At 40.5% G+C, this 27909-nt stretch overlaps 1 protein-coding gene across 1 annotated transcript; it reads left to right on the forward strand.

The window, feature by feature from the left end:
- The first annotated feature begins 1754 nt into the window (after positions 1 to 1754).
- HTRA3 (HtrA serine peptidase 3) lies at positions 1755 to 26829 on the forward strand. Its single transcript, XM_018924642.3, has 9 exons — positions 1755 to 2190; positions 10197 to 10296; positions 12005 to 12227; positions 12892 to 13086; positions 15696 to 15728; positions 16391 to 16505; positions 22774 to 22822; positions 24525 to 24620; positions 25864 to 26829. The coding sequence occupies exons 1-9, from the start codon at positions 1767 to 1769 to the stop codon at positions 26027 to 26029; spliced, it is 1401 nt and encodes a 466-aa protein (XP_018780187.1). The 5' UTR covers positions 1755 to 1766; the 3' UTR covers positions 26030 to 26829.
- Positions 26830 to 27909: the final 1080 nt, after the last annotated feature.

The raw sequence follows: 27909 nt of genomic DNA on the forward strand, positions 1-27909 counted from the left end.
CATACTTTATTGCACTATAAAGTCATTTAGGTAAACCTTACCTTTTCAAAGTGTGGAAAAACGCATGCTACAGCAAAATCTTACAGTTTTCTTATCAAAAGACGCGCCACATCTTTAGCTATGATGTATACCTTTTTTTGTCATAAGTGAGACTGCTGCTGCTTGGAAAATCCAGGCTTAGACCAACTCTGCCCCCATAACAAAGGGAACAACAAAACACTTACTCTCTAACTGTAGTGGGGGGTTCTGGTTTCTGTCTACTGCATTCAAGAGGTCCTTAATTAGAACACAGTATGGTGATTCCAACCCGATGCCCTGATGCAGCTCAGTGAATTGTGCCTACCTAATCCTAGCTCACAGGATCCCATCAGAAGGCCTGAGACAGTGCCTTACAGAACTTCATGAGTTTTATCCCTTACGTGAAAAAGAGGGAAAGGGGAACTGCAGGCAGAGTCAAGGCTGGATGTGTCATATCCAGGAAGTAAGACTTCCAAAGTTTGGTATAGGCTCTGGGTGAGCTATGTCAGACATCCTTTTTCTGAAGTCAGCTTAACTTTTTTGAAAGCCAGCTCAACCCATACTTGGATTAATTAATTTGAAAGTTATGTCTAGTAAAAGTTGTGATTACCTAAGAGCAAAAGTGAGTATTTTCTTGATAAATCTTGCACGGGCAAGATTTACTCTGCAAGTTCTGAAGATTGTGGAGGTGACTAGTTGAGAGCTCAACAGACATACTCTTCCACCTGATAGTCTTACTCAATACAGTTTAACAGTAGATTAAAACCCTCAAACCTCAAATACTGAGGCTTTGACAATACTTCCAACTACTATTATAGAGAAGCTGCCAAATCTTTTGTTGAAGCACATGACGGTGGGGAGCCCAGCAGATCCCCTTTTGCAGTGTCTCATACAACGTGCCATGCAGAACGGGTGGCTGCAAGGACTGTGTTCAGCTACTTGTGTCTCTGCTCCGACACCTGCAAAGAAGGATTCGTGCCCAAAAGCGTGTTTAACATTACAGCGGAGACCAAGCTAAGAGAGGCCAAACTTTATTCCCGTTCGGTGGCAGTGGCGACAAACGCCCTTATTACTGCTGACATTACAGACAAGCGTGAGGGAAGGCAAAGCAGCTGGCGGCTTTCTGCCCCTGCACTCACAGAGCTCACAGCCGCCCAGAAGTAACAGATTCGCCTTTGTTTATGCCACGTCGGGCACCCACAGCCCCTGGTGTCCAGCGGGTGGCACAGCCCGCCTCACGCCGGGCTCTCCCCGTTCGGGGCGGTGATTTACCAGGAGGAGGGAGGCTCTGCTCCGCGGCGCCCAGATGAGGGGTGCTGGCCCTCCCCGCTCCCTCCGTCCGTCCCGCCCGGGGTGGAGCCTGCCCGCCCGGGGCTGCCGGTGCTGCGGGAGGCGGCGGGCCCGTCCCTCATATAACCCTGCAGCGGTACCACTGCCTCCCGCTCCGCCTGCCCTCGGCGCTCCGTGCCATGGCTCGGCGCCTCAGCCCGGCCAGCTGAGTCCTGGGAGCCGCCGCGTACTGCGGGGACCGAGCCGGCCGTGACTCCGCGGCCCTGTCTCCGGCCTGCTGCCCTCCGCCGTCCCGCTCGGCCCGCAGAAGCGCTGCCCGGGGCAGAAGGCACTGTCCTGCCCGAGTGTGCATAAAGCCCGCCTTCCCCTTCCCTCGCCGCGATCGCACCTTCCCGTCTCCTGCCCCGGGGCCTGCCTGGCTCGCACCCCGCGCTCCGCCGCCGCTGTCCCCGCCGAGGATGCGGGTGTCGCTGCTGAGCCCGCTGCTCCTGCTGTCCCTCAGCGCCGGCCCGCACGCCGCGGAGCTCCCGCTCGGCCGCGCCAAGTGCCCGGCCCGCTGCGATGTCTCCACGTGCCCCAGCCCCAGCTGCCCCAGCGGGTACGTCCCCGACCGCTGCGGCTGCTGCCTCATCTGCGCCGCGGGCGAGGGGGACTCCTGCGGCCGCAAGGAGGACCCGCCCTGCGGGGACAGCCTCGACTGCCGCTACCCCATGGGCAAGCGCTTCGCCAAGGGCGTCTGCCAGTGCAAGCTCAGCGCCCAGGTGTGCGGCAGCGACGGGCGGACCTACGACAACATCTGCCAGCTGAAGGCGGTGAGCCGCAAGGCGCTGCAGCACGGGCTGCCCGCCGTCGCCCAGGTCCAGAAGGGAGCCTGTGAATCGGGTAGGAGCATGGTGGGACCTGCCGCTGGGCGGGGGGTTGGAAAGCTGACTTCCAGCATAAAGAAAGTCATGATTCAGTGGCCTGGGAAGACTGGGTGGCTTAGGGACTCTAAAAACCTCCAAGGATGTGGCGCCTCACCTAGCTGCTAATGACACCTGTGGTATGCGGAATGGATGCTCAGGCGCTTTCTGACCAGCAGAACTCCTGGATGCTCAGGGTGGGCTTGGGCTGCAGTTTGGGAAGGGTTCCCCCAAACCAGCAGCACGGCTGTGGATGATGCCTCGCTGAGGTGCAGGTTGCCGCCGCAGTGCTCCTGGGACAAGAGGCGGGCGCGCTTGCCAGATGGAAGCGAGGTGAGTGGAGGTGGCTCGGCTGCCAGGCCAGGGCAGCGGTACAAGCTTTTCTGGAGGCAGGGCAGCGTCACCAGCCCGCTCCCGTCCGGCCTGTGCCACCTTCGCTCACCGCGCCGGCTGCGGTGTCGGCCGTGCTGTTGGGCGGCATCCCCCGTGCAGGGCACAGCCCGCACAAACAGAGCGGGACCCGGGAGCACCTGAGCTCCGGGACCGTCCGTGGAGGATTTTGGGCTGTTAACCGTATTTACCCGACAGGCGAATCAGAAAACGCCTCTAAATGCCCATCAGGGCAGAAAAAGCACTGAGTATTAGATCAGCCACCTGAAATATAGTCTTTTGCCTGGTTTGCTTTCCTCACCAAAAGATTTTGTAGTCTTGTAGAGCCTCAAGTAGGGGAAAAAAAGCCTGAAAAGCTCCTTTATAGTGTAACATATTGGTACTCAGGCTATCAAATGGTCTTATGGTTGTAGTAAAGTGTCGAGGCCTTTGCTCAGAGCCTGTGATCAGGCTTGGTGATTTAACTTTGGAAAGTTTAGTAATCTCTTAAGCTAGTAATTTCCTTTTAGTATTAAAATGTGTCTCTTTATGGAAGCGTTAATGCTGTCAGTATCTTTCCACATACTTACTGATATATTATTTTAAGGGTTTGCTTCTGCTACATTTCCCATAGAGTTCCTGAAAAGAGAGAAGTGCTACACTTAATGGAGTTGTAAAACATGCATTAGTGTTTCCATTATGTCAGGTAAACCACTAACCATCCTATTTATTCATAGCAAGCTGGCCAAAATGATTGGAAGGTTCAGAAGGAATAGATGTACTGTTTTAGCCTTTCTGTGAATATAGGGGGCCTTTCATAAATATCCTGATCATTGGAAAGGGTAAACCAGTTCAGAGCAGGAGGATATTCAAATGATATTCCTGGAACTCCTTTCAGAGTATCTTGTCAGAGCCAAGAATTGTTTCAGATGCCCGCCTGAAGCTGCAGTGTTCCATCTCTCCAGTATTTTGTAGTTATAAATTGTTTTCTGCCTGTACCTTTTCACATCAGCAAATGTTAACTTTAGTACTCCTAAAACTTGGTTGAAACTGATCCATGTGAAATAATCAAAATGTTTAACCAAAATGAGTGATCTAGCCTGCATCTGAGAGCTTGCTGAGTGCTTGGCATTTGGTATATGTGACATTTTCTTTAAGGAATCCTCTTGAATCTAATGCTAATAGGCTTAGGAATTTAGAGCTGTGAGGCAGAAGAGATTTTTTTTTCAAGCAACTATTTTAGTGTTCACTTTATTTTGGCTTTATTTTTTTTTTTGTCTCAGAAAACCTCAGCTTAGATGAAGCATCTGGTTTTCTGTTGAGATTTTTTTTTTTATTTTTTTTGTCCAGTTCTACAGCTGCACAAACTGAAGCTCAAAGAAACTGAGTGTCTTGCCCAAGGTCAGGCTGAGTTGGTAGTTGAGCCAGGAATAGAACTCAATTATGGTTTTTTTTTGTTTGTTTTGGGTTTTTTTTTAACAATAACATGCAATGGCTGTAATGAGAGGCTTGGAAGAAAGTTGACAGTTTAGAATTGCTGTCAAAATTTCTTTTTCTCCTGTTTTTGCCTGGCCTCAGATGACTCAGAATTTGAAGGGATAAGCTAGTTATGAAGTAAATGCAGTTTTACTTAACCATCCATATATTAAAATAAACTCAGATAGAAGGTTCACATAGTATGACTAAGTCCCTATTTAGAACATGTACAGACCCAGAGTGGCTCCTGAAATGTCTGCTCCTCTCCTTTTTCAGTTGCTTGTGTTGATGCTGAGTTGGATTCTGGCTGTCATAAACCCAGACAGACTGAGAAACTTAGCTGTGGTTTCCTGGTGACAGCAGTCTGGTGAATAGGGATGCATGAAACAAGGATGCAGGCAGAAAGGGAGGAAGGAGGTGTCCAGGGTTACTGAGTGATAATTGAAAAGTTAGCAGAATTGAAAATGGTTTTTTTCTTGTTAAAGTCCTGGATTGGGTTGACAAGCACCATGCCAAATTGCAGGTTCTACACACAGTGGACTAAAGGGAGTGTGCACTGCAAGGAGGTCCAGGATCTCCATTACTGATCCTCTGCAATGTACCAGTGACCAGGGGCTTCTCAGAGATACTAATGGGAGCAGTCTGCAGAAATCCTGAGCAAAGTTGAACTCCCTGCTACAAATACTGGGGGTTTTTAAAACTTTTTTTAACAGTATATACCTTTTTATATGGGAATATATTGTGAAACAGCTAGGTTTTTTCCTTGCCTTTTTTCACTTACTGTGATAACAACAAGCTATTACAAGCTAGCATGTAAGCAGTGGAAGAAATACTTTTGGAGGACAACCTCTGCAATCAAAGATCTATTCTTACAGAGCCCTGTTTCTCAGGGTAGCAAGTGTAACTTTTTAAGAATGCTACATATCAATCTACTAAGATGTCAGACATCTCACTCAAAGGATTCACTTGGTCACCTGCCTTCTACAGTCAATCTACTTGTTTCTTGAAAAAAGGACTGGTTTTGATCTCTCAGTACAGCTTAGTACAGTTAAATTCGCTGCAAGGTTATTTTGCAAATACCTTCTGTGAAGAGAGTTTGTGTCAAAAGACTTGTATTTTCTTACCTAAGACATGGAAGCAAAAAAAATTTTTTTTTAAGTACAGGTGCTTTTCTGTCAATGGAACTAGGAAAATTAAAAGATTAATTAGGAAACCTTTGAGGCTGGACTTGCCACTCACTATCTAGTGTCCTCTGCACTGTTAACCTGAATTCACTCTCAGAAAGGAGTCATGATGTTACGACTCACCCAAGTCAGTCATATCTTTGCAAGATATGAGTTCATATTCCTAACAGAATGTTTGAAACACAGTTTATTCATAAGTCATTGCACACAGGTGTTTGGAGTGTGCCTGTATGTAACCTTGAAGATACAGAGGAAGAACTGAGTGTATGACTATGTGCTTTTCTGAGAAGTTGGCCCAGTGAGGGATAGAAGTCTCCTGCTGGTGTCATTGCCATCAAAGCCTCAAAGCTGCCTGCAGCTGTATTTAAGGAAATGTACTGCAAGGTATTAGCTGGAAACACAAACTTTGGTCACATTCCTGTGCTGCTTGTTTTCCTTACGCCTGAGTTGCTTTGTGTTACTGCAGGTGAGGATGGATAGTGTACAGGATTTGGTATACAGTTCAGAGCAGAGCACTTCACTGCTTTGTACAGGATAGGTATCAGGAAAAGGATACTATTGCTGTATCTCCTCACCAGGGTTGCTTGGAAGGGAGGGATACCAAGCATACAAAGTCAGTGTGGTGTCTGTGCTAGAAGGCTTGTGCCAGTCTGTCTCTGTCTGGCCCTTGTGATTGCTGCATTGCACAAGAAAGCCACTTTGGTGTTGGTTCACCAAATTGTTTTCATCTGTGCACGGTAGACATCCGTTGTATAAACAAGTTGCCTGAACCATAATGTGGCATTAAACTCACCAAGGCTTTATGGTCACTGCACAGCTATGCAACTTGATCTTAATGCTGAATTCATCAGAAAAGCTGCCCATGAACCTATGTTTCCAGCAGATGTTTCTGTTTTTTAAGCAGAGACATTATAATCTTTTATTTGTCTTTCATTTCTTTCCATGAAAGCACGGTAGGGACAGTGTTTATCCCTGGTGATCAGATCTGCCAGGTTGCAGTCCTCCCTTAGACATAATAATTTTGCTGAATGCACAGATCTTTTCTGAAGCTGGTTTTAAAAGGGGGATGGGGAAACAACCTTAAAAGAATGAGTTTTCCAGGCTCACAAATTCTTAATGAATATAAAAATGTGGATTTTAATACAATGTGTTGTCTTTAAGAAAGCAGTGAATGTGATTTGATGTAATTCTACAGGGACTAAGTTGGCAGATATTCAGAAATGTTCAGTCTTTTGCAAATGTAAATTGGTCTGGTTTTATTGTCTTCAGTGGGATTATAATTATTATTTCTGCTGATTTTTTCCCAGTTCTCTTCATTCTAGGTTAACTCTATAGATTTGTTGGCATTGATCCTGGTTTACAGCCATGTTAATGAGATTGGAGTGGATCTATTGTCTCTGCAAGAAAGTAAATAAGCCACTATTAAGTGGACCCATAGCCTGTAGATGACATCACTATCCAGGAAAAATCTTAAACTGATAATAAGGCTACTCCTACCCAAAAGGCACTCAGCTTTGGCCATTTAAATTCAGTGTAGTTGGAGCCCATAAAATTGGAAACATAAGATCACACTTTAGAAAACAGGCTGAAAATCTTTAGCTCCATGTACTTAAATTGAAATCTGAATTTTGTGTGTTCTGCAAGGGGAGCCTGGAGACCTGAAGATCTAATCACTTAGTTGAAATTATAGGCTCAAAGTTCAAGGCTGCTGAAAATCTGGTTGATTTGTGGCTATGGAGCAGATTGGGGAAATCTAGTTTTTTTTGGCTAAGAAAAGCATAGAAAGCTAAAGGCTCATACAGCATAAATTTGGTTTTGTTTCAGATGCTACCTGGTTGCAGCACCTTTGAATTCTGTTATGCAACACTTGGCTAATCGGCTTAAATTATGGTTTTTTGCCAAGATAAATTAGATTTTGTTAGTGTGAGATGATTTTGAACACTCAGTAATAATGTGGAAAAAAATGCATGTTATTGAGAGACCCTTGAAAAACTATGTGGCAAATCTCAGAGGGTCAGTGGGTCTACAAAGGTGCTGTGGGTTCAGAGTTGTTACATGCTCAGGGCAGCAGAGATCTGAAGGCTGTGTGGGGCTCCAGAAAGCAGAAATATGGAGGAGGGAGATACATATTTAACTTTCTCTTTTGGTAAGGACAGTGGCAGTAGCTAGTGTCTACCAACTAATGCAAATTGAAGGATAGATTCTACCTCTACAGTTATAACACTTGTATTCAGTGTGACATTATACAGTATACTTAGTGCTGGATGTTGCTTCCTTCTTCAGTTTCCCAGGCTTCAGTTCTTCCTATTTGAAGTATATTGAGGACTTCTGATGAACCATCAGCACTAAAATACTGTTAATAATAACCAATACTTCTGTTCCCTTAAATAGTACTGAGTGAATGCAAGTGTGCAGTTACACCTTCTACATCTGTAGTCTGAGTTCCTGGCACATATTATATAAGATGTGTTTAAAGGTTCTCATCACTGCCAGCTTGCAGAAAATTATTCAAGAAAGATCAGCTTTGTGAGTCAGTTTTCACCAGTGTTTTGTCCTCACCAGACAAGAGAAAAAACAGCTCATCTCTGATCAGCCCAGGTCTTCAGACACACCTTTCATACAAAGCCTGAGTGTCTGTTATTCTTGATCCTCCTCTGTTTCAGATTTCTCTTTAATATTGGTGCAGATATAGATTTTCTTTCAGGTTTGATCATTCTTGTCTTCTAACCCCAGCAGGGAGGTTCTGGGCATGTTTTTACTGTTGTATGAAAAGAAGATAAACATGGTTTCAGTTTTAGCCTCCTCTCTGTATTGCTGCATTTTATTTTCCTCACCTTTTTTCATGTTGCATTCACTACCTCTTTCAGATACTTTCTCTCTGCCTCCCCCAAATCCTACCTGGAAAGCCACTGCCACCCATGATGTTTGCCTGGTGGCTAGGCAGGAGTTAGATTTTTGAACAAGCATCTTCCTGTGCTTGTGGTTGTCTACAGTGCTGTATCCATTTGGTCTGGGCAGAACAGTTGAGCACTTAGATGATGCAAATGGATTTAGTTGCCCTGAGTCACACAGAGCTGTGCTGATTTACACCAACTGAAAGGCTGCATTCATCCCCAGGTTTTCCCCAGTTCTGTGCAGTTCATCAGCTGCCTTTCCCTGATGCATGGTCATGTCTATTAAGATAAATGTGATGGCAATGTTATATCCTGTCAGTGAGCACTTGCTGTGTAGGCAAGTGTTCAAAGTCATGTCAGTAGACTTCAAAGGATATACTGCATAATCAGGCAAGCTGCTTGGGAACTGAAGGTAAAATAACTCTTCAGTGGCCTTGTAAGCAAAATAAATAACAGTATATTGTGCTTACATTTGACTGTCCGCTGTGATTCCTGTTTGCTGTGTCTCTTTTAAACTAAGCACTAAAACAAGCATATTCAATTGGCTGGAGGGATTCTTCAGAGTGTGTGAGAATGTACATAGAAATAATAGACTGAACCTAGTCCTGCCAAGCTTTTCCATTTGTTTATTCAGTATCACATGAATCTAACTTGATAAATTTAAGCAGGGTTTCTTTTCATTCAGAACTAAATACTGTGTCCAGTAACAAGATAAAGAACTTGCAGACTTCTGTGAAGAAATTCCTAATCTTCTTGATCTGGTTTCTTCAACTCATTTGCTCCCTTTGGTAGATCCCATAGTTAATTTTAAAGCTTCAGGCTGTGATCACAAAAGATTGTTATTTGAATTTGGTGATACATCCCCTATTATGTGCTTTGCATGTGTGGTGATATGGCTCTGTGCATCAGGGACTGCAGAGAATATGACATTTAGAACAAGCAGTGCTATTCCTTTGAGATATTGTGATGCTAGAATCCAGGATGCTGTGTCATTAGAAGCCAAGATGCTGTGGGCTTTCCCCCTTCTTTAAGAGCTCGATTTCACACTATTGTATTCACTCTTAATGAATGCTGTGTGTAGTGCTGTTTAATGTGGTACCCTACAGGCTTTTGTCAGACATTTCAGTAATCTATTGCTAGGCCCAGCTGCATGTGATAGCTAAAATGTGAATTTGCAAAAAGTTTTAAGTGGAAAGGCTGTAAGTTAAAGCAGGTTTCTAATGTGTCTACTTAAAAAAAATTAGAACTTAAGTTTGAATTGTGACTCCCAAATTCTGCAGCTGTGGCACTCAGCACTTGTCAGACCACATCTGGAATACTACATCCAGTTTTGGATCTCTCAGTACACAAGAAAGGCATTGACAAGCTTGAGTGAGTTCAGAAGGTCATGAGGATGTTTGGGGGGAACTGAACATATCTCCTGTGGGGAGAAACTGAGGGTACTGAGCTTGTTCAGCCTCAGGAAGAGAAAGCTTCAGGGGGAGCTGAGAGCAGCTTCCCTGTGTTCCAGATCCATACAGAGGTGCATAATGGGAGGAGAGACAAGGGGTATGAGTTGGAGCATGAGCTCAACAAGTTCAGGATTGATGTAAGAAAAACCTAAGCATCATGGGGGACGGTGAAGCAGTGGGATAAGTTTCCCAGGCGATGTCTGGAATGTCCATCCTTGGAGTTTTGGAAGTCCCAACTCTGTTTCCCTTTGTAGCTGATGCAGCTTTGAGCAGGAGGAATAACTAGATACCTCCTAAGGTCCTTTCCAGCCTGACCTGTCTGATGATCCGCTGTGTCTTGGATAATAACAAGTAGTTGTCCTCAGAAATGCTCAAGACAGAGCTTATAGACTTCCAAAGAAAAGAACATAGAGCTAAGTGAGACTGATGTTTAATTTTCTCAGGATCACATAGAATACTAAGTAAGTTTTGATCTTTATGACTTCGATTCCTTTTCCAGTACTGTTTGGAAACTGTTCTAGTGGGAGAAACAGACCAAGTCAGGTTCACCTTGCCTACTTGATAAAAAATGTATTGTCTTATTAACATATCCAATTCTTTCTGCTAGTATAGGTCACCTACAGTCCAGCAGCCCAAGATACAAATTCAACTTCATAGCTGATGTGGTGGAAAAGATTGCACCTGCAGTTGTGCACATTGAACTTTTCCTCAGGTAACACTTTCAATTCTTTGTTTTAGTTACATTGTTTAACAAAGATCTACAGTGTAGTAACTTTCCTCTTGAATTTGAGATTCACAAAATGTTCTAAAGCATTACAGCAGACCCATTTCTCCAGAGAACCACCCATTTGTGTGTTTTGTTCCTGTTCAGTAGATCTATTCTAATGGGTTTACAGTGCTATAAAATATATACTATCTACACTAAAATAAGTCTATCTCATGTTTGGAGGTATTTTCAGCCTTCACTAAAATGTTCTGCTTTTTGGATTGCATTTGTTATCTCAGTTCAAATGCATACATATATATGTACACAGATATATATGCATATTTATATTTGTGTGTGTGTATATTCAGACACGAAGCTGGAAAAAAATGGCTTGTTGTTACTTTTTCAACTTTGAATGAGAGGTGATTTTATTTTTGCAGGAAGAACATTAAGAGGTAAAATGTTGAGGAGATGTAGCCTATCCAAACACAGAAATGACTCCTGATAGGAAAGAAATTTACTAAATTTTTTGACCAGAACCTCACCAATATTCAGGATGCTGAAGCTGAACCTAATGTGGCAAGATCAACACAGGGTGTCAAAGCAACCTGAGAGGTTTAAATATGAGTCCTCAGAACTCCCTGCTGTCAGAACAAATTACTATAAATATTGCATGCAGTCCATTATGTGAATACCTTTCTTCCTAGAGTCCTCTCAATTTCCACAGATATAAGAATTTCTTTGAGAATTTTGTAGGCTTTTTTTTGTAGGCTTTATCTTGATTTTACAAAATCAAGATAATCAAGTGTATCAGGAGACACAGTTTTATGCACATGGTGATTGGTCCTTTGAGAGGATGTTACAGCTGAAGATCCTTAAAATCTTTGCATATGTAGTTAAGATTGTTTGTTCTTTCCCTACAAGTAAATGTTTGCCCAGCAGCTTTCTGGGTGACTATTTTGATATTACTTTTTCCTGGGATGGGCTCCAATTGTTTACTGCTGAATAGTCCAGAATTTTCAAATAACGTCCTAACCAGGACCATGTCTTGGAAGAAAGACTTTGTGGGCCTTTTCTTATATTCTGCTATGCAGACACTTTATGTTCCCCTGGCATAAGGTCATTACGGCAAAAATGAAAATTTGTAATGCCTTGAACAGTTTGTAAAATCTTTTACCTGTTGTTTCCCACCAAGTTTTACCCATTGTAGGTGTTTTTCATTTTTTCTTTCACATTCCTAGTCACTGGTTTCCAGACATGCTTTCCAGTCTGCACTTGGGCTTCATGATCCCCTTAGACCTCATCTCTTTCTTTATGCCTCTGTCCAGCTGCAAGGTTCCTTCTTCCCCTTTTCCCATTAGATGATCAGTTAATTTTTTAGCTTTATTATTTTCCTCTTTCAGTATGTAATCAATAATCAGTGGGATCAGATGGGCTCCTTCTCCTTCCTTTTTTGTCACCTACCCTCTCTGCAAGGAAGTTTATAAAGACAGAATTGGAAACCCAAGGAAAAGGATCCTGCTGATTGTCTGTAAACCTCAGTTCCTATCTCCCTGACTGACTAAAACCAGTCACAATTTTCAGGAAGGGATCCTTTCTCTTTAATTTTTAAAAAAAAATTGATTCTCAGGGTGAAAAGTGGTAAGTGATGTCTAATATAATCTTTTCTTAAGTTGGTTTTGCTTATGACACAAAATTTCTTGCTTTTTTACAGGCACCCTCTCTTTGGTCGAAATGTCCCCCTTTCCAGTGGATCTGGGTTTATTATGTCTGATTCTGGTTTAATTGTGACCAATGCCCACGTGGTGTCAAGCACAAATGCAATATCAGGGAGACAACAACTGAAGGTACAGCTCCAGAATGGAGATACTTATGAAGCAACCATCAAAGACATTGATAAGAAATCTGACATTGCAACAATAAAGATTCACCCAAAGGTGAGTGGCATAAACAGGAGAATGCCTTCATTTGGGCAGTTTCAGTTTCACTTAGTACAAAGTGATTGACTAGAATATATGTTTAAGGATTCCTTAGAAAGATCTGTGGAAAACAATGTACTGAAATACAGGCCTGGAAACTTTTCATATCTTGGAATTAAATTACTTTGTCTTCTGTGCAAGGAACTGTAAAAAAATTAATAGGAAAAAAAATATTTTAATTAATTTCATTTGTGGCAAAAACTCATTTAATATGTGGTAATATCATGCTATCTTTACCTAAATACCCAGGCTAATCTTTCTGAGCTTTGTGCCAGTATGTATGGACTGCAAGGTGGGCTTAATGCAGAGAGAGTGGCATTCTACAACTGGTTAACAGTTGGTTTGTATGCTGTTTCTAGGAGGAGGCAACAATCTGCTGGAAAACAGGGAAATTTTGAAGCCCTTCTTTTATCAGTGAAATTGCAAAGAACTGCAGATAGCTGTTTGTTTTTGAAGATGGTTTGAAACAGCATAAGTTTTGGGTATAGGATAGTGACTGGCTCTTTCATTAATGTAAAGGAAAGTGTTTGTGCCTAACTTTTTGCTGGTTTTTGATCTTTGCAATCAGGTTATTTTCAACTATGAACTAATGCTTATTTCGTTCTCTCTCTGTTTACTTAAGAAAAAACTACCAGTATTGTTACTGGGACACTCAGCTGATCTGAGGCCAGGAGAATTTGTGGTGGCAATTGGAAGCCCATTTGCCTTACAGAACACTGTGACCACAGGTATTGTCAGCACTGCTCAGCGAGATGGCAAAGAGCTGGGCCTGCGGGACTCGGACATGGATTACATCCAGACAGATGCCATTATTAATGTAAGCACGAGGTGTGGGATGGGTTCCACTTCAGTCTGTCCCCCCTGTGCAGCATGGAAGTGCCTGCTCTGAGAGATGAATACAACAGCTTTGTTTAACACCAGTGAAAGTCTTTTTCAAAACTCTATGCAGTCTGTAAGGTGTGTTCAGACAGTGTTGTGAAGGGAATGATAAATAAAAGTTCTCCCACTGAGGTTGTCTGTGAGGATGCTGCATAGGTCAGATGCTTTTAATTCTGTAAATCTCATGCAGCAACATGGTTGTATCAACCAGCAGTAAATTAAAACATTTCTCTCTCTGCCTGCTGAGTTGCTCTGGTCAAGGAAGCTGTAGAAGAGAGCCAAAATTTCTTTCATCTCCATCCATTAGAAGCAGATGGAGTAGTCAAATTGAGAGTATGTGCTTCAGTTTAATGACAGGACACCCATGTAAGAACATAAGGAGATGACTGGGGCTTTTTGTTGCTGTTCTTATTTTCCCTTTGCACATCACATAATCAGAACAAGAATCAAGGTGGAAAATAACAGGAAGTTTGAGGTACGGTTTGGAGCTAAGGGTCCTAGCATTGCATGTTGTATAGAAATACATTAAAGTAATGTTCCTTCAGAGCATCTTGGAGTGATCCAAAGAGATTAAATGAAGTGCTTGGGTGTGTGTTTAGTTTGTACTGCTTCTAAAATAAGTGCTGCACACATATCTGAGGTGGAAAATGGCCTGAAATTTTATACCTTAAATCTGTTACACATTGAAAGGAAAATATTTACAGGATTTGTTAGTTGGACTTTATTGTCACATTTGACATAACAAGAAATAATAGTGTTTTTACACACACAGAGTGCTTCACAAATCATTGTCACAGATTTGTTGAAAGAAATTGTGTAGGGAGGAAAAAAAGAAAAAAAAAAGAGGAAATTTATTTTTTGTGCTAACATATGACATAAAAGTGAGCTTTTTCAAAAAGTTTTTGTGCGATGCAGGAGCTGAACTTCTCTAGACATTTAATTGGAATTACTCTCTTCAGCTGTGCAAGGAGAATAAGGAAAGCTTAGGCAAGGAAAGCTTAGGCAAGATGGGTTACTTGGGAGTACACACTGAATTGGTGGTGGAGACAGAATTGGAACATGGGATTCTTGACTTCTTGCCTAAACACATTTTTCAAGCTCAGACTCCTTCCTTGTGTATCTACTTAGACATTTGCTGCCTTCCAAAGCTAATGAGCAGGTTTAGACAAGGATAGCAGAGTGTGTCAGATAATGCTGGACCAAAAGAAGAGTGATAGCAGATGAGGTGAGGAAAATGACACTAAGTTTGAATTGCTTTGCCATCTGGGACCACAAAACATGAAGATGGTCCCTGCCATAAGGATGCTTTGTGCTTAGCTAATGCACTCGTTTTCTCCTGAGAGAGGGAGGAGTTTAAGAGTTGGTCTGTTCAGAGCATTCCTGTGGTTCAGCCAAGACTTTTCTGCAGGAATGTGCATGCAGCTGCCTTTTGAGGAATGCTGGGACAGCAGTAACATAGGGCAGTACAAAACAGGGCCATAAGGTTCTAAATGGAGCTGTATTGCATGTGCTGAAGGTCTTTCACATCCTTCAAGCAGAAGACAAGTGAATGAAAGACTATGTGCTGAGCAAGGCTGAAAAATAATTATTTTGGTTTCTTTGTGCCAGTCAGACATAACAATCACGTGTGCAGCCTCTGGTCACTGGAGAGATAGAATATAAGGAACTTATCTATTTGTTTAATTTGAACTTTGAAGCTGTTTTAAAAATTTTTATGTCTGTTTTATTCTCCAAAGAATCAATAAGGCTTGCCCAGTACTATATAAGTGTAAACAGTTTGTGTCTTACTTCTCTGTCATACATCATTTAGCTTTTGTTTCTTTTGAGTGGTAAGTTGCTGCTCTTGGCTGTTTTGCAAACCTACTCTAAAACTCTGGCCTCACTCAAAAACAAATTGTTGAGCCAGCTTGAAGATGAACAAGCAACTTCCCCAACTCTCATTTCCTGTGGTCCTGTTGCATGTTTCCTTTAAAGGCCATTAGGTATTAGGTAATTTTGGGCTGTTCAGAGCTGCTCTATCCCTTCCCTAGAGAGGCATATGTGTCTGTGGTTACTAAATCAATCCTTATGTAGTAGCTACCTCGTAGCAATATGCTGTGATTAAATATGCAAACCACTGTATTCTGCTCCAGTGGAGAATGAGAGACTGACAGTGTTACAAACCAAAGTGATGAGTGAAACAAAAATTGTACAAGCACTTCACTGAAGTATAACTTTAAGTAACTATTAATTATTTCAAAACCTTGTTCTGACAGGCTTTAGAAGAATCAAAATACTAGTTTTAGCTATTCAATGTCTTAGACTAATTGGAGTGGCTCCTAACTTAATTCCTGTTTCTGAAAAAAAAAAAAAAAAGGCATGAGAGGGATGGAAGGGTAGAGTAAGACCTACTTGTAATCTTCTGTGATTGATATTGTATCTGTCAGTGCTGCCTAAGAAATTACCTCCTCTCTGTCATTTACTTATGAAAACAGTACTGTTTGTAATGAGAATTGCATTTCCAACAGTGAAGTAATAATTTATTGTTCCCTTTTATCATTTTTACAGTATGGCAACTCTGGAGGACCTCTAGTTAATCTGGTAAGTCTACGTGACTTGGTTTGGTTGGTTGGTTTTGTTTCAAGAGCTAGTTTCAAGTGGGAGAATGTTCTTTTGGAAAGATTCATAGGTCATTCCAGCTTCCATTCATTTAGCTAATTGGTGGACAGATAGCCTGTAGATAATGCAGAATATGCAAATTAGGTCTCAGTTCACACATTATAGGAGAACATTTCCCCATTGAGCACAGAAAAATTTACATAGCAGTGAGGAATATTGGATCTGGAGGGAGCAGATATACTTGTTATTCATGCTGTGAAATCTGGGATGCACAACAGAGATAGGACCTGGCAACCCCACACAACTCTTTGAAAGTAGATTGCTTTAAGTCAGCACTGGTTTTGCAGGGCAGTGGTTGTAGTGGTAGTAGTGACTCCACTGCCCACTTGGCAGAGGGAATGTCTTGCTGAGTGTTGGGATGGACCTTGGATGAACACACTGTACTGTAATCTCTCTGGCCATCACAGTTAAATATGAGATGGATCATGAATCAAAGCCCAGATCCTCCCTTATAAGTAGTGTTTATTTCTTAAGCGATTACAACACTCTAAAATTTCTTACACCAGCTTTTAACATGAAATGCTAGGCAGGGAGCTGGATCCTGTACTTAGGAACAAATTTAATTGGATGTTGTCTCCCAACAGGATGGTGAAGTGATTGGGATTAACACCTTGAAGGTCACAGCTGGAATTTCTTTTGCGATTCCTTCAGATCGTATCACTCAGTTTCTCACAGAGTCACATGACAAACAAAGTAAAGGTAAGGTCTGCAAGAAACAGTGGCAGCTTCCAAATATTATCCTGATCCTGGTGAAGTGCCAAATGACACAGGTGTGGGATCCTATTACTGAAAGGGGCAGCATCCTTCTCCATTATAGAGCATCACAGACTGGGCAATAGAAAACAGTCTCACAGAAGTGGGAGAGGCTTTTTATTACTCACACCCCCAAAGAGCAGACAGTGTGTGTATAAATATGGGAAATAGGGCCTCTGAGAATAGTGAGGACACAGATGAATCATCACTGTCTCAAATGATCTTGAGAACAGATGATCACTTGTTTAAGGAGTTTTATTGTCCTCTTTTCATTTATTGTCCAAGCAAAAAGATGAGGGTATACTGTAGAAAATAAGGTAAATACCTTTTAAAGCACCTGTCCACAGGTGGGGTGTAGTCCATAGAACCTGACCTATATTTTATCATGGTCATGTATGTCAGTGCAATATAATCACATATTGTGACAGACTCTCAGGTCCTGGTGGAAGAAAGGCTGTTATTAATTTGTGAAATAATACGTGGGAAGATGGGAGAGAGGCAGAAAGAAAGGTCTCGGCACTGGACAGCATATAAATCTAAATATATTGGCAGTGACAACTGCAGTACTTTAGACTTTTTTTACATGCCTGCACCATATCTGTCACCCTGTTCTAGATGTCATACTATAGGCTGCACAGCCAAATCTGAACTAGTAATGCTGCATCCAGGCCAAACCTTCCTTACTCTTTCTCTTGCCAATATATCTGTCCGCACCCTACTACTAATCTTTTACCATGAGTGTTGGCTGCTGCTGCTTCTCTTGAATCTTTTTGTTATTAATCTTTTCTTCTCCTGAGTTCATCCAGTTCCTGATGCCAGGGTTGTTTCCCTGCTCCACTGTCCTCTCAGATACTGTTATTTTGGAAACTTCCCTTAGTCAGTGGTTTCAAAGTGTTGCATCTGCTTGTATGAGAGCATCATAAACCTGATGGGTCCCCTCATCTGTGCTCTGTTGAATTCCACAAACCATATTGTTTTCACTGTTGATTTGGGGGGAGAAGGAGGAGTAGTTGAAAAAAAGTTGCTAATTATATGCTGAGAAGTGCATTTTAAAGTAGCTGACATAATTTTGTTTCAGTCAATATGTCAAAAAGCTGTACTTATTTGCCCTGGTTACTAACTTTTTGTTGGTGTCTGAAACAAACAGGTGTCCCATTAGTGATGTTATTCTTTAGAGCCAAACTGCTCATCCCAGTCCAAGGAGGAGCAATGACTCAGCCTGCAGGCCTGGCCTAGAGGCATGAACTCAAGCCTTGTGCAGAACTCACTATCTCCTGGTAATTGGGGCTGGAAAGTCAGTGAAGCTTAGAGATGTCACCACTGAAATCAGTCACCTTGCTCCTTCAGTTACCTTTGCCTCCACAGAATGATGAGCTCAGCTATGGGCCCAGAGGCAGCTTTTCCCATGGAGGAGCTGTAGGAAAAAACTATGAAAGATTCAGGTTTATACCGGGATTGTAAGATTTTTATTTTTAATCATATCACATAATTCCCTAATCAAAAGGATTTACACTTTCTCTTAGTGTCACTTTGCCTGTCACTGCTCCAAAAACCCTGGGGCACAGGAAATTTTATTATTTATCAATTTTTTTTTTGCTTTTGCTTCTCTGAAGTACATCTTGTAATTTTACTGTAGCAGAACAGTCATTTACAGCCCTTAATGCATAGAGAGATTCTAGGAGATATTTTCACCACATATTTGGGACTTAGTTTTTATTTTTTAGGCCTTCAGTAACAGTTCTCAGGTTTATTATATAGTCACTATTTTTTGGCATAATGAATTTATGTAAGCAGAATTTTAGGGATGTTTTTATCATGTTTTCTTTTCTTCCAGTTATGTTTCAGTAGTTTCAGTGGGATCCTCCCTTATGCTACAATTAGGTCATAGAAAGACATTTATGGGTATTACTATTTTGCTTTTAATATCATATTGCCTGAAGATGATAACATTCCCTTAGGATACCACTCTTTCCAGATTTTTTCTGGCATAGTAGATACTCAGTTGTTTAATAAGCTGGACAGTAGTCCTTTGAATCTCTGTTGATCAGATAACTGTTTTATATAGAAGGCATATAATTTTTTTAAATCTCATCTATTATATATAATTTCAAATATCTGCTCTATTGAAGAGCAGGAGTGGAGAGAGAAGAAAAAGTAGAGGATGTAATTTGAATGAAGAATTTGTTATCTGTACATTCAATATTACCTAATGCATTGGTAATATATAATATTACACCTAATCTATTTTTAACCAAAGATTTGCCACAGCCTTCACAGAGGTGTTTGTCTGTTGAACGGTCTGAAAGCCTTTGCTAATTTTGGGGTTACCCAGTAATAAGGTTAATGTCCTTTTATAGTTAGGAAGTCTTAAATTGCTACATAAAGTTAAGTGTCTCCATCTGTATCTCAGTTTTAACCAGCTGTGTATTCTGTGTTATGTCTAAAAGTTAACTACGTACTTAAGCATTGATTGATTTTATTTTTTTAGGAATTTCTCCTTTTTGGACTGGGTTTTATCTATTCCTAGTTTAGACTTGAGCAAAACAGTAAAACTAGGAAGTCTTTTAGATGCTGTAAGATAGAAGTCAGTAAGTCAGAAATTTGAAAAAAATATTAAAGGGAAAATCCATCGTAAAAGGTTAGCTTAGCCTCCAAAAGTGTCAGTGGAAAAGTGAATAAACCTTGTTTCAGATGGGCAAGGGGAAATGGGGGAGTTCTGCATTGGCCACACCCAGCATGAATCCTCATATTACATTCCCAGGACCTTGTATTAGTTGTGTTGAATCAATATTCTCACCTTTGTATTTGAATGATTATTACCCATAATAATTAGTACAAATCATGAGCACAGGAGCCTTGCTGAGTGTAGGTTCAGACCACTGTTAAATTCAGCTATGCAGTTTATATGAAAGGGACACTGCACACAGTCCAGCATTATAGGCTTGAGCTGTTTGCATGTTTTCTATTTGGCAGTAGAATATCTTTCTTAAATGCTTTCAGGGCTGTTCATGTAGTCTGCAGGATGTGCTAGGTGAAAAAGGAATTATCAGAAAAGTAGAAGTTGGCACTTGAATAAGAACTGCAGGATCCATTTGTTCACTTGGAAGTCCTGGTGATATCCTAGTCCCACTGAAATCAGCTGCATTGGGTATAATTTTGTACCACAGTTACTCAAGCCCATAGAAGTTTGAGTCTATGTCCTCTTAATTTGGATTTATCAGTTCTTTTTACATTTTGTAAATCATAAACATTTCTGCCTTCAGTTGGTGTTTCTCTGTCTGATTTTTATCTCTATTGTTGCAAGCATCAATAAGTAAAGTTTAAGAGTAAGGCAAGTGCTTTCCTTATTGTGAAACAGAAATTTCTGGGAATAGTGAACTGCTTCTAGATACTTGGGGTCAGCTGCTTGTCTATTAACAATAAGCAGATTTAAGTTTAAACTTGTGGTTGAGGTTGGTTTTCTTGGCTTTGTACCTCTGGAATCGGTGTTTAATCTGGCCTGGTATTTACAAAAATGAGATTTGGGTCTTTCTCTTCTGTGCTGTGCTGCAGCTTCAGGCCACAATGGTTTCACATTTGCTAAGCCTGATTCTTCTAACATATGTTAACTACTGCTGGGACTGCACCCTTGTGATGTTCTCCTTAGATTTATGACATCACTTTATTCCAGTTCTCCTAAATATTTTTTCTTTCATCTCATAATTGCACAAATTTCCAGAATGACAGGTTTTGAGATTTTCTATTCACAGAGCAGATGTAATAGGACAATGGTAGATCCAGGTGCCACATGCTGTTCTGCATCACCGTGCCTATACTTTGGGAATGATAAAACATTACTACTGGTTGTCTGTGCCTGTTCAGTCTCTGCTGATACTTCAAACAAGATGGACAGTAAAATTCCCATTAATCACTGTTAAAAACTGTGGTTTTTGTTGAAGGTTAAATTCAATGGAATGGACTCTTGTGAAGCAAAAGGACTGAATTTTTTTTTTTACTTGTATTCTCACACACAAAATGTCCAGAGAGGGGAAAGAGAGTAATGTATACTCTGCTGCTAAAGTAATCTGTAGCTCGTAGTTTTTAGTTTTACTTTATGCAATAAATAACCTGCTACTCCTATAGTATGAATTGCTGTTTTCAGTTTGGCAAACATACTGCAGAGAGAGGGCTGAAGGCCTTTCTGAAATTCAGTGCATGAACAGGAGTGAAGTAATACTTTGACCTGCCCAAAGTTGAAGGTAGAATTAGAATTTTGGTTAAGAGTAAGTCTGTAGTTGCAAGACTTATTTTTTTTTTCTTAAAGCTTTATGTTTACATATATCTTTAGCCACTGGAGAAATAATTCCTTTTATCACTAGTGTAATTTCTCCTGTGATTTTTCATTCTTGCAGTTCTGTTTCTTCCAAGTCAATTTTTTTTCTCTTCTTTCATTTTCATTTTTCATCATGTAAACAACTCTAACTCAGGCTCCAGAGTATCTTCGTGTTTCTGCAAATTTCTGCCTCACAAGTGATGACCAGCATCAAAATGTTTAATGCAAATGGAAAACTGTCATCACAGATGCTGTCACTGATCTTATGAAGGGAATTTCATTATTTAAGTGTCTACATTGCATGGACAAGGAGATTGTTTTTAGGGGGGGAAATTTTCATGTCTGAATATTTTTGAAAAATGAAAAATTACATTTCTGCCATGGCGAGTGGAGGAGCGCCATGAGCTAGTTCATGGTCATGCCCAAAGCTCTTCAGACTTCAAATCTGAGCAATTGAACTTCTTGATATTCTTACTATAGCTGATTTTGATCTTGCTAGTTTTACTTTAAAATAGAGGAGAGCCAAGCATTCCAGGGCAAAGTAGGATTGGCAGTTATGGATGCCAGATTTTTCAGAGTGTAGTAAATCCAATGTTTAGTAGTCAACATTTTCAGTGACCCCAATGGGAATATTTGGCATGTGTAATATTCAGGACTAAGTCCTTTACTTGGGAGTATTTTTCTTGGAAAGAATAAGAGCTAGAGAAGACTGTGTGCATCTCCTTTTTCCTCATATGAGAACCTGGAGAAACTCAAAGATCTTGTGAAGTCGTTGTTCTGGAACAAGTAAGGGGAAATATTGTTTCATGCTGGATATAACTGAGTACTGCAACACTCACTGCAGGAAGTCATCAAACTGCATTTTTTTCATAAGCCAGCTGTGCAATATCTTGGCTTAGTAAAAGCCAACTTCAGAAATGTGGTGTTCTTCCTAAGGGAGTGATTTTTCACAATTTAAAATTCCACAGAGTCCTAGTGAATTATAAAATAGTTTCTATTGGAAGGGACCTTTAAAGTTCATCTAGTCCAACCCCTCTGCAGTGATCAGGAACACCTTTCATTGCATCCAACCCGACCTTGAGTATTGGCAGCTGGGGCATCTAACCACTTCTCTGGGCAGCATGTTCCAATGTGTTACTACTCTCCTAATAAAAAATTCTTCCTGATACCTACTGCCAATCTACCCTCTTTTAGTTTGAAGCCATTACCTTTTGTCCTGTCTTATAAGCCCTCTTTAAATACTGGAAGACCTCATTAAGGTGTCCCTGGAGCCTTCTTTTCTTTAGCTTGAACAACCCCAACTCTGTCGGCCCATCTTCATAGCAGAGGTGCTGCAGCCCCCTGAGTATTTTTGTGATCATTTTGGCAAAGGTCTACATGTTTTTTTGGTATTTTTTTTAACTTGCTTTTTATTCTTTGGGGTAGGAATAACAAGCCATTTGCATTATAATCAGTGTGAATCTTTTGATTGCCCTTTCTCTGAAAAGGGGAAATTTAGATTTGTTTAGATTCCATTTCTACATTTTAATGAGAACATCTTATGATGAAATTGTCTTGACCAGTTTCAGATTAAATGGTAGTTGGTTATGAAATTTTCCATTTACTGAATTCTTGTGATACTAAATCACAATAAATTCCCGAATTTCCTGGAGGAAGAACTCTTACAGAGTGTAAATGAACTTTCTATTACCTTTAGTTGCAGGTAGAGGGATTGTCATTCTGTACACTAAAGCTAATTTAAAAATAATAAAAACCCTTCAGTACAGATGTGTGTGATTTTGTTTAGTTTTGTTCAAATCTGATACATTCTGTTTTAATTTTCAGGTATTTTGGGTCATCAGAGCAGTTATTTTTTGTCAGTGTTTACCTACATTTCTTAAATATCCTCTGTGTTCCTTTCAGATGGGAAGAAACGTTTCATTGGCATCAGAATGCTGACAATAACACCTGCGTAAGTGTCTTAGAGAGGTAACTGCATGTTCATGCACACAAGATGGGGTCAGCAGTGCTTCAGAAATTCATTAATCTTTCTCTACCAATCTCCAGAGATCCAGAAGTGGGCATTTGCTTCCAGGAAATCTGCAGGCATTTAAATGACATAGGTGAAATCTATGTTCTGAGACCTGGAAATTCTTTAAATACTGATAGTAGTGGATGTCCTGCTGATGGCTGAGGGAAAATAGGAAGAGCCTAAACTCAGATTTTGGTTCTTGACAAGGACACCAGGAGTTACACCAGGTTTTAGATGGCATTTAAACAAAATGGTGCTTTCAGGTGACTCTGAGTGCCAATGACAGATCAGCTGATGGAGGGTTTGGTGGTGTTTTATCAGTGCCAGTGGAGGCTCTATGGTGTGACTTTTGTGCCTAACCATTAACTAGAAAGAGCTGCTAAAGTGCCAAACTAAAGCTTTGTGCCTCCATGTTAACAAAGCCAGAAATGGACACCCTCCTCTGGCTCTTTACTGCCTTTTCCCTCTTACATTGCTTTGTGTCTTGCTGTTGCCCAGATATACTCTTGGATAATAAATGAGTGCTCTTTTGCTGATGTTCTTTCCCAGCAGTAGGCATGTTTCCAATGTGGCAGTAGACTGCAAAATTAAACAAGACAATTTCCAGCTGGGGTTGTAGTAAAGCCATCTTTTTTTCTTGAGTTACTCTCCTGCAGTCCTCCCTGAAGGGTCAGATCCTCAGCTGGAATGAATCAGTGTAATGGCATTAACATCACTGATGGAGAGACACTCAGGATGTTTCTCTGCATAATCGTGAACGTGATGTGAGATTTTACTGCTTTTGGAACATCTAAGTAAGCCATGTAAGATGTCTGCAGGCCTGTCTTCAGAAAAAGACCACTTCCCTTTTTGTGTTTGCTTTAATTATTCAATTGTTAGCTTCCTCAGTACTAAATCAAGTAAAGAGAAGCTGTGTAGCCATTTTGGCTTGTTTTCCTTCTGTGGGACCCCAGTTTTTCATGGCAGCAGCCCAGTGATCCATCCTTGGCTTAAAATCTGTCTTTCCAGAAATGGGTTTTAACCCACATTGTACACAGACCTGAAATGATGTAATCATCTCTGAAATGAGGGGATGTTTCTAGAGGCTCTATTTTGCAGGGTGTTCCTGTCTTCTTTCTTTAGAAAGTGATCCACAAAAATTGCTGATGGCAATTTGAGGAAACTGAAGTTTCCAGCTCTGATCTGTCTTTTTTCCGGAGTTATCAAAAATTCTATTGTTCTAGATAAACACAATTAAGAATGACTTGCAAAATTAAAGAAACTAGAAAAGTTAGCAAATTTCTGCCCTGTCACCAGCATTAATTCTTTGGGCTGAAAAACCTTTTGTCCCTGAGAGTGCTCCTGTTCTTGTGCTCAAACAAGGCCCTCTGTGTTACTGCTACTAAGAACCAAAGGCAGATTCTTGCAGGAGATTTGCAAGACCATTAGGTTTAGCATGATTTGCTCAGGTAAGGATTTTACCTCTTTTAAAATCTATGTAATTTGTTTTAATCCAAGTTCAAATCCCCTACATTTTCATCACAAACAACAGGCAAATTATTAATTGTTGTCTTTTACTTTTTGTCACAAAAAGTTTTAAATAAGAATATTTATATGCTTTTGTAGTGAAATCAAATTCTGTATAACTTGGTTCTTGTTTTAGCTTGGTGGAGGAGCTGAAGCACAGTAATGCTGATTTTCCTGATGTCAGAAGTGGAATTTATGTACATGAAGTTGTTCCAAACTCACCTTCTCATAGGTAGGTAGAGCACATTATATACTTCACCACAAATAAGCCTCCAAAGGGATACTAAAATGTAATATTTCATTTTATATTCAAGTATTTCCTCATAGCAGGCTTGATCGGTATTTAAACAATTAAAAATTGTGCCTTTAGGTTTAAAATATTTGTGCTAAGATTCTGCTCACCTCTACAAAAATGAAGCATTTCAGAACTATTTAAATAATGGAATTGTTTATGTTGGAAATTGCCCTTAAGATCATCAAGTCAAACCAAGAACCCAGAACTGACAAGGCCACCAGTAAACTGTCCCTTAGTGCCACTTGTACCCATCTTTTAAATTCCTCCAGGGATGGTGACACCACCACTTTGCTCGGCAACCACTTGCAGTGTTTGAAAACCCCTTCTGTGAAGGAATTTTTCCTATTATCCAATCTAAACTTCCCCTTGGACAACTTAAGGTCATTTCTTCTTGTCCTGTCACTTGTTACTTGGGAAAAGAGACAGCCACCCACCTCACTAAAACTTTCACTGTTATGAAGCACTAACAGTGTGCAATAAAAAGAACATCCCAAATACAATGAACTAATTTGAGGAGTTTTGTGAAGTATGTTGAATATTAATAAACAGAAACTTGGATTAAGTTTTAGCAGGAAACAGAATAATGTTCACCTAAGGCACCATCAGAGCTGTTATCTGAGACAGTGCTTATTCTTAAAGGAAGAAGCTGTTCTACAAAACAGTTGCAAAAAAATTAAAATATTTCTAAAAATGATTTTAGGAAGATCAAAAGCAAAAGTAATAAAAGCAGCTATTCAGGATTACATTTAAGCATCAAGAGAGAAATAATTTCCCAGTACTTTAGCTGGTATACTTTACTTGTCTTGAAATTTTGCAGTTTTAATTTTCAATTCTTGAAATAAATACTGGTGGCATAGAAGCATGGTCTTGCAAATGGACTTAGTCAATCCATAATAGATAAAAGCCTTTTTTTCTTTCTCATTTGCTGTACTTTTGTAAAAGACATGAGAAAATTGTTTTTGTTTTTTAAGAAAAAATCCTCAGGGAAATAACCTGAGCCTTATTTTGCATTTAGCAAGTGCCACCTGTTATTATTTCACGGTCAGGAGGCTGGAATTTCCCTTCAGTGGAGACTAAAGCAAATCAAAATTTATTGCATTTGCAAAAGAGGTGGTGAATACTCTTTGTACTTTTCCTCTGCATCGAATGCATCCTTAGTGCCTTTTTCTTGCCTTTGCAGAGGAGGGATCCAGGATGGAGATATCATTGTGAAAGTCAATGGGCGTCCTTTGGTGACTTCCAGTGACCTGCAGGAGGCTGTGATGAATGAATCACCTCTACTACTTGAAGTTCGAAGAGGAAATGATGACTTGCTATTTAACATTGAGCCTGAAGTTGTCATGTAAATAGAATTGAGGGAGCTCTCACCATAAGTAAACTCACTTATTCTGGAACACTAGATACCTCCTTTACAGCTACAGTAATTATACTTCCTCTTGACTAATGACAAGGTGGACTAACTTAATTGCCTGAGCCATTTCTGTACATAGTAGCTAGAATGACTTCAAGGATGCCATTTATAGAAGATTTAAATTTCAAAGAAACTTAAGAACTGTGTTCTGGGGAGGAGGAGAAAAACTGATTTTGGGTAGCTTGTAGAAATGGGTCCCACTTCCTGTAGATGCAAATGCAGAGCAGATTCAGTTCTGCATATGGAGAGATCCAAATACTACTGGAAGTGAGGAAGTATATAAAAGAGGGAATTATTCTTAAACTACAGTCATGGCTGCAGCAGATCCAATGCAAAATTGAGCTTTTTTTTTTTTTTTTCCTTTTATGTAACTTTTTCAATGTGAACCTATTACTGGCAAAGCTTGTTCTTAGTGCTTCTGTGCTCCATGTCAATGCAGGTAGATGAAATCTGTAAATATTGAAAGGAGCAAAAATGGTGTCAGGCTATAGAGTGTTACACCTAGGTCATGCAATTTTTGGAATATAGTAAATGATTCTTATAGAATTAATGCCTTATATATAAATCAAAACGATGTGCTGAACAAAGTAAGTTTGAGAAAGTGCACAATTTTTTAAAAATTTGATACAAACTTTTGCATTTTTACTGGTAAGCTTTGCTGTAAAATTGTTACACTACTTTTGGCTTTGACTGTGTATGTTTCTACTGTAAGGAGATTAAAGTTTACACAAATAATCTGTTGATGTAAACCTCTTTTTAAACAAATGTCTCCTCTGCTTCTTCTGTCTCACTGGAATAAGCTCTCCCAAGAGAAAATTTTCTTACAGAAAATTTGGCCCTGATGTTATGAAAACCCTTTGAATCCCTATGATATAATTATGCTGCCCTTATTTAGACTATGTTTAGAAATGCTTTGCACACAAGTAATTTATTTACACTGTGTTTTTCCATATTTATGAATTGTGCTTTGATGTCAGTTAGAGAGTATCAAGTTGGGGTCCTGTTGTCCTCAGTTCCCTCTGTATGTGATGAGAAGCAGAAGGGAAGCACACCAGTAACCCTGTTTCACAGCTAGAGCATGTGGGACTTCTGTGTAATAAACCCAGGAGAGAAATTGCTAAGAGCTAAACCCAGATCTCCTAGGTACCCTGAACCCAAACAAGTATCTTAGTGAATATTTCTTCATTTCCCAAAGAGGCAGAGGAGTGTTTCTATCTGGAGCACTTTGCACATCAAGCTGTGCTTTCCAGACCTGTTTCTTGTGTCTTTGTTACCCTGATGCAAAAAGGAATTAAGCTTTGGGCAGTTCCCTTGAGTTTGCCATCATGCCTAGACTTTCTGGTTATACCAACTCGCTCGTGTGACAAGCCTTGCTTGACAATCTTCAGGTTTGTACCGTGCCAGACATGGAAAAGCACAATCTGTTCCGTCCTTGCTGGCTGACTGGGACTGCAGCTCTAAAGTTCAGAGGTGCATGGGGTACCTTCCTCTTAAATATGAACAGTCTTTCCATCACAGAAATGTGATGTGCCTGTAATGGTGGCTACACCCCCCTGCTGTCCCTAAACAAAGAGCTGTTTTCAGAACACAGACAAAAGATGGCCAGTTGTACCTGTTGAATATTCCAATTCCTTTATGTTAAGATACAGCCTTAGCATCCAGACTTGCAAAAAGCTTTCTTGTGTTCTGAACTTAGGGTAGCTGTGGCATGCAGAAGGATGCTCTCATGGCTATATTTAAGCCTATCCATCTGTGTATACCATGTTAGTACCAACCTTTTGCAGTTTGTGAGGAGTGTCTGTTTGTAGCTGTTGA

The sequence above is a fragment of the Serinus canaria genome, chromosome 4, assembly GCF_022539315.1.
Source record: "Serinus canaria isolate serCan28SL12 chromosome 4, serCan2020, whole genome shotgun sequence".
Lineage (NCBI taxonomy): Eukaryota > Metazoa > Chordata > Aves > Passeriformes > Fringillidae > Serinus > Serinus canaria.

Bases quoted from the DNA above. Each gene is read 5' to 3' on its own strand.
- HTRA3 (XM_018924642.3), top strand. From the start codon at position 1,767: ATGCGGGTGTCGCTGCTGAGCCCGCTGCTCCTGCTGTCCCTCAGCGCC. The intron at 13,087-15,695 runs GTAAGCACGAGG...TCATTTTTACAG, and splicing joins AGACAGATGCCATTATTAAT to TATGGCAACTCTGGAGGACC. The intron at 16,506-22,773 runs GTAAGGTCTGCA...TGTTCCTTTCAG, and splicing joins ACATGACAAACAAAGTAAAG to ATGGGAAGAAACGTTTCATT.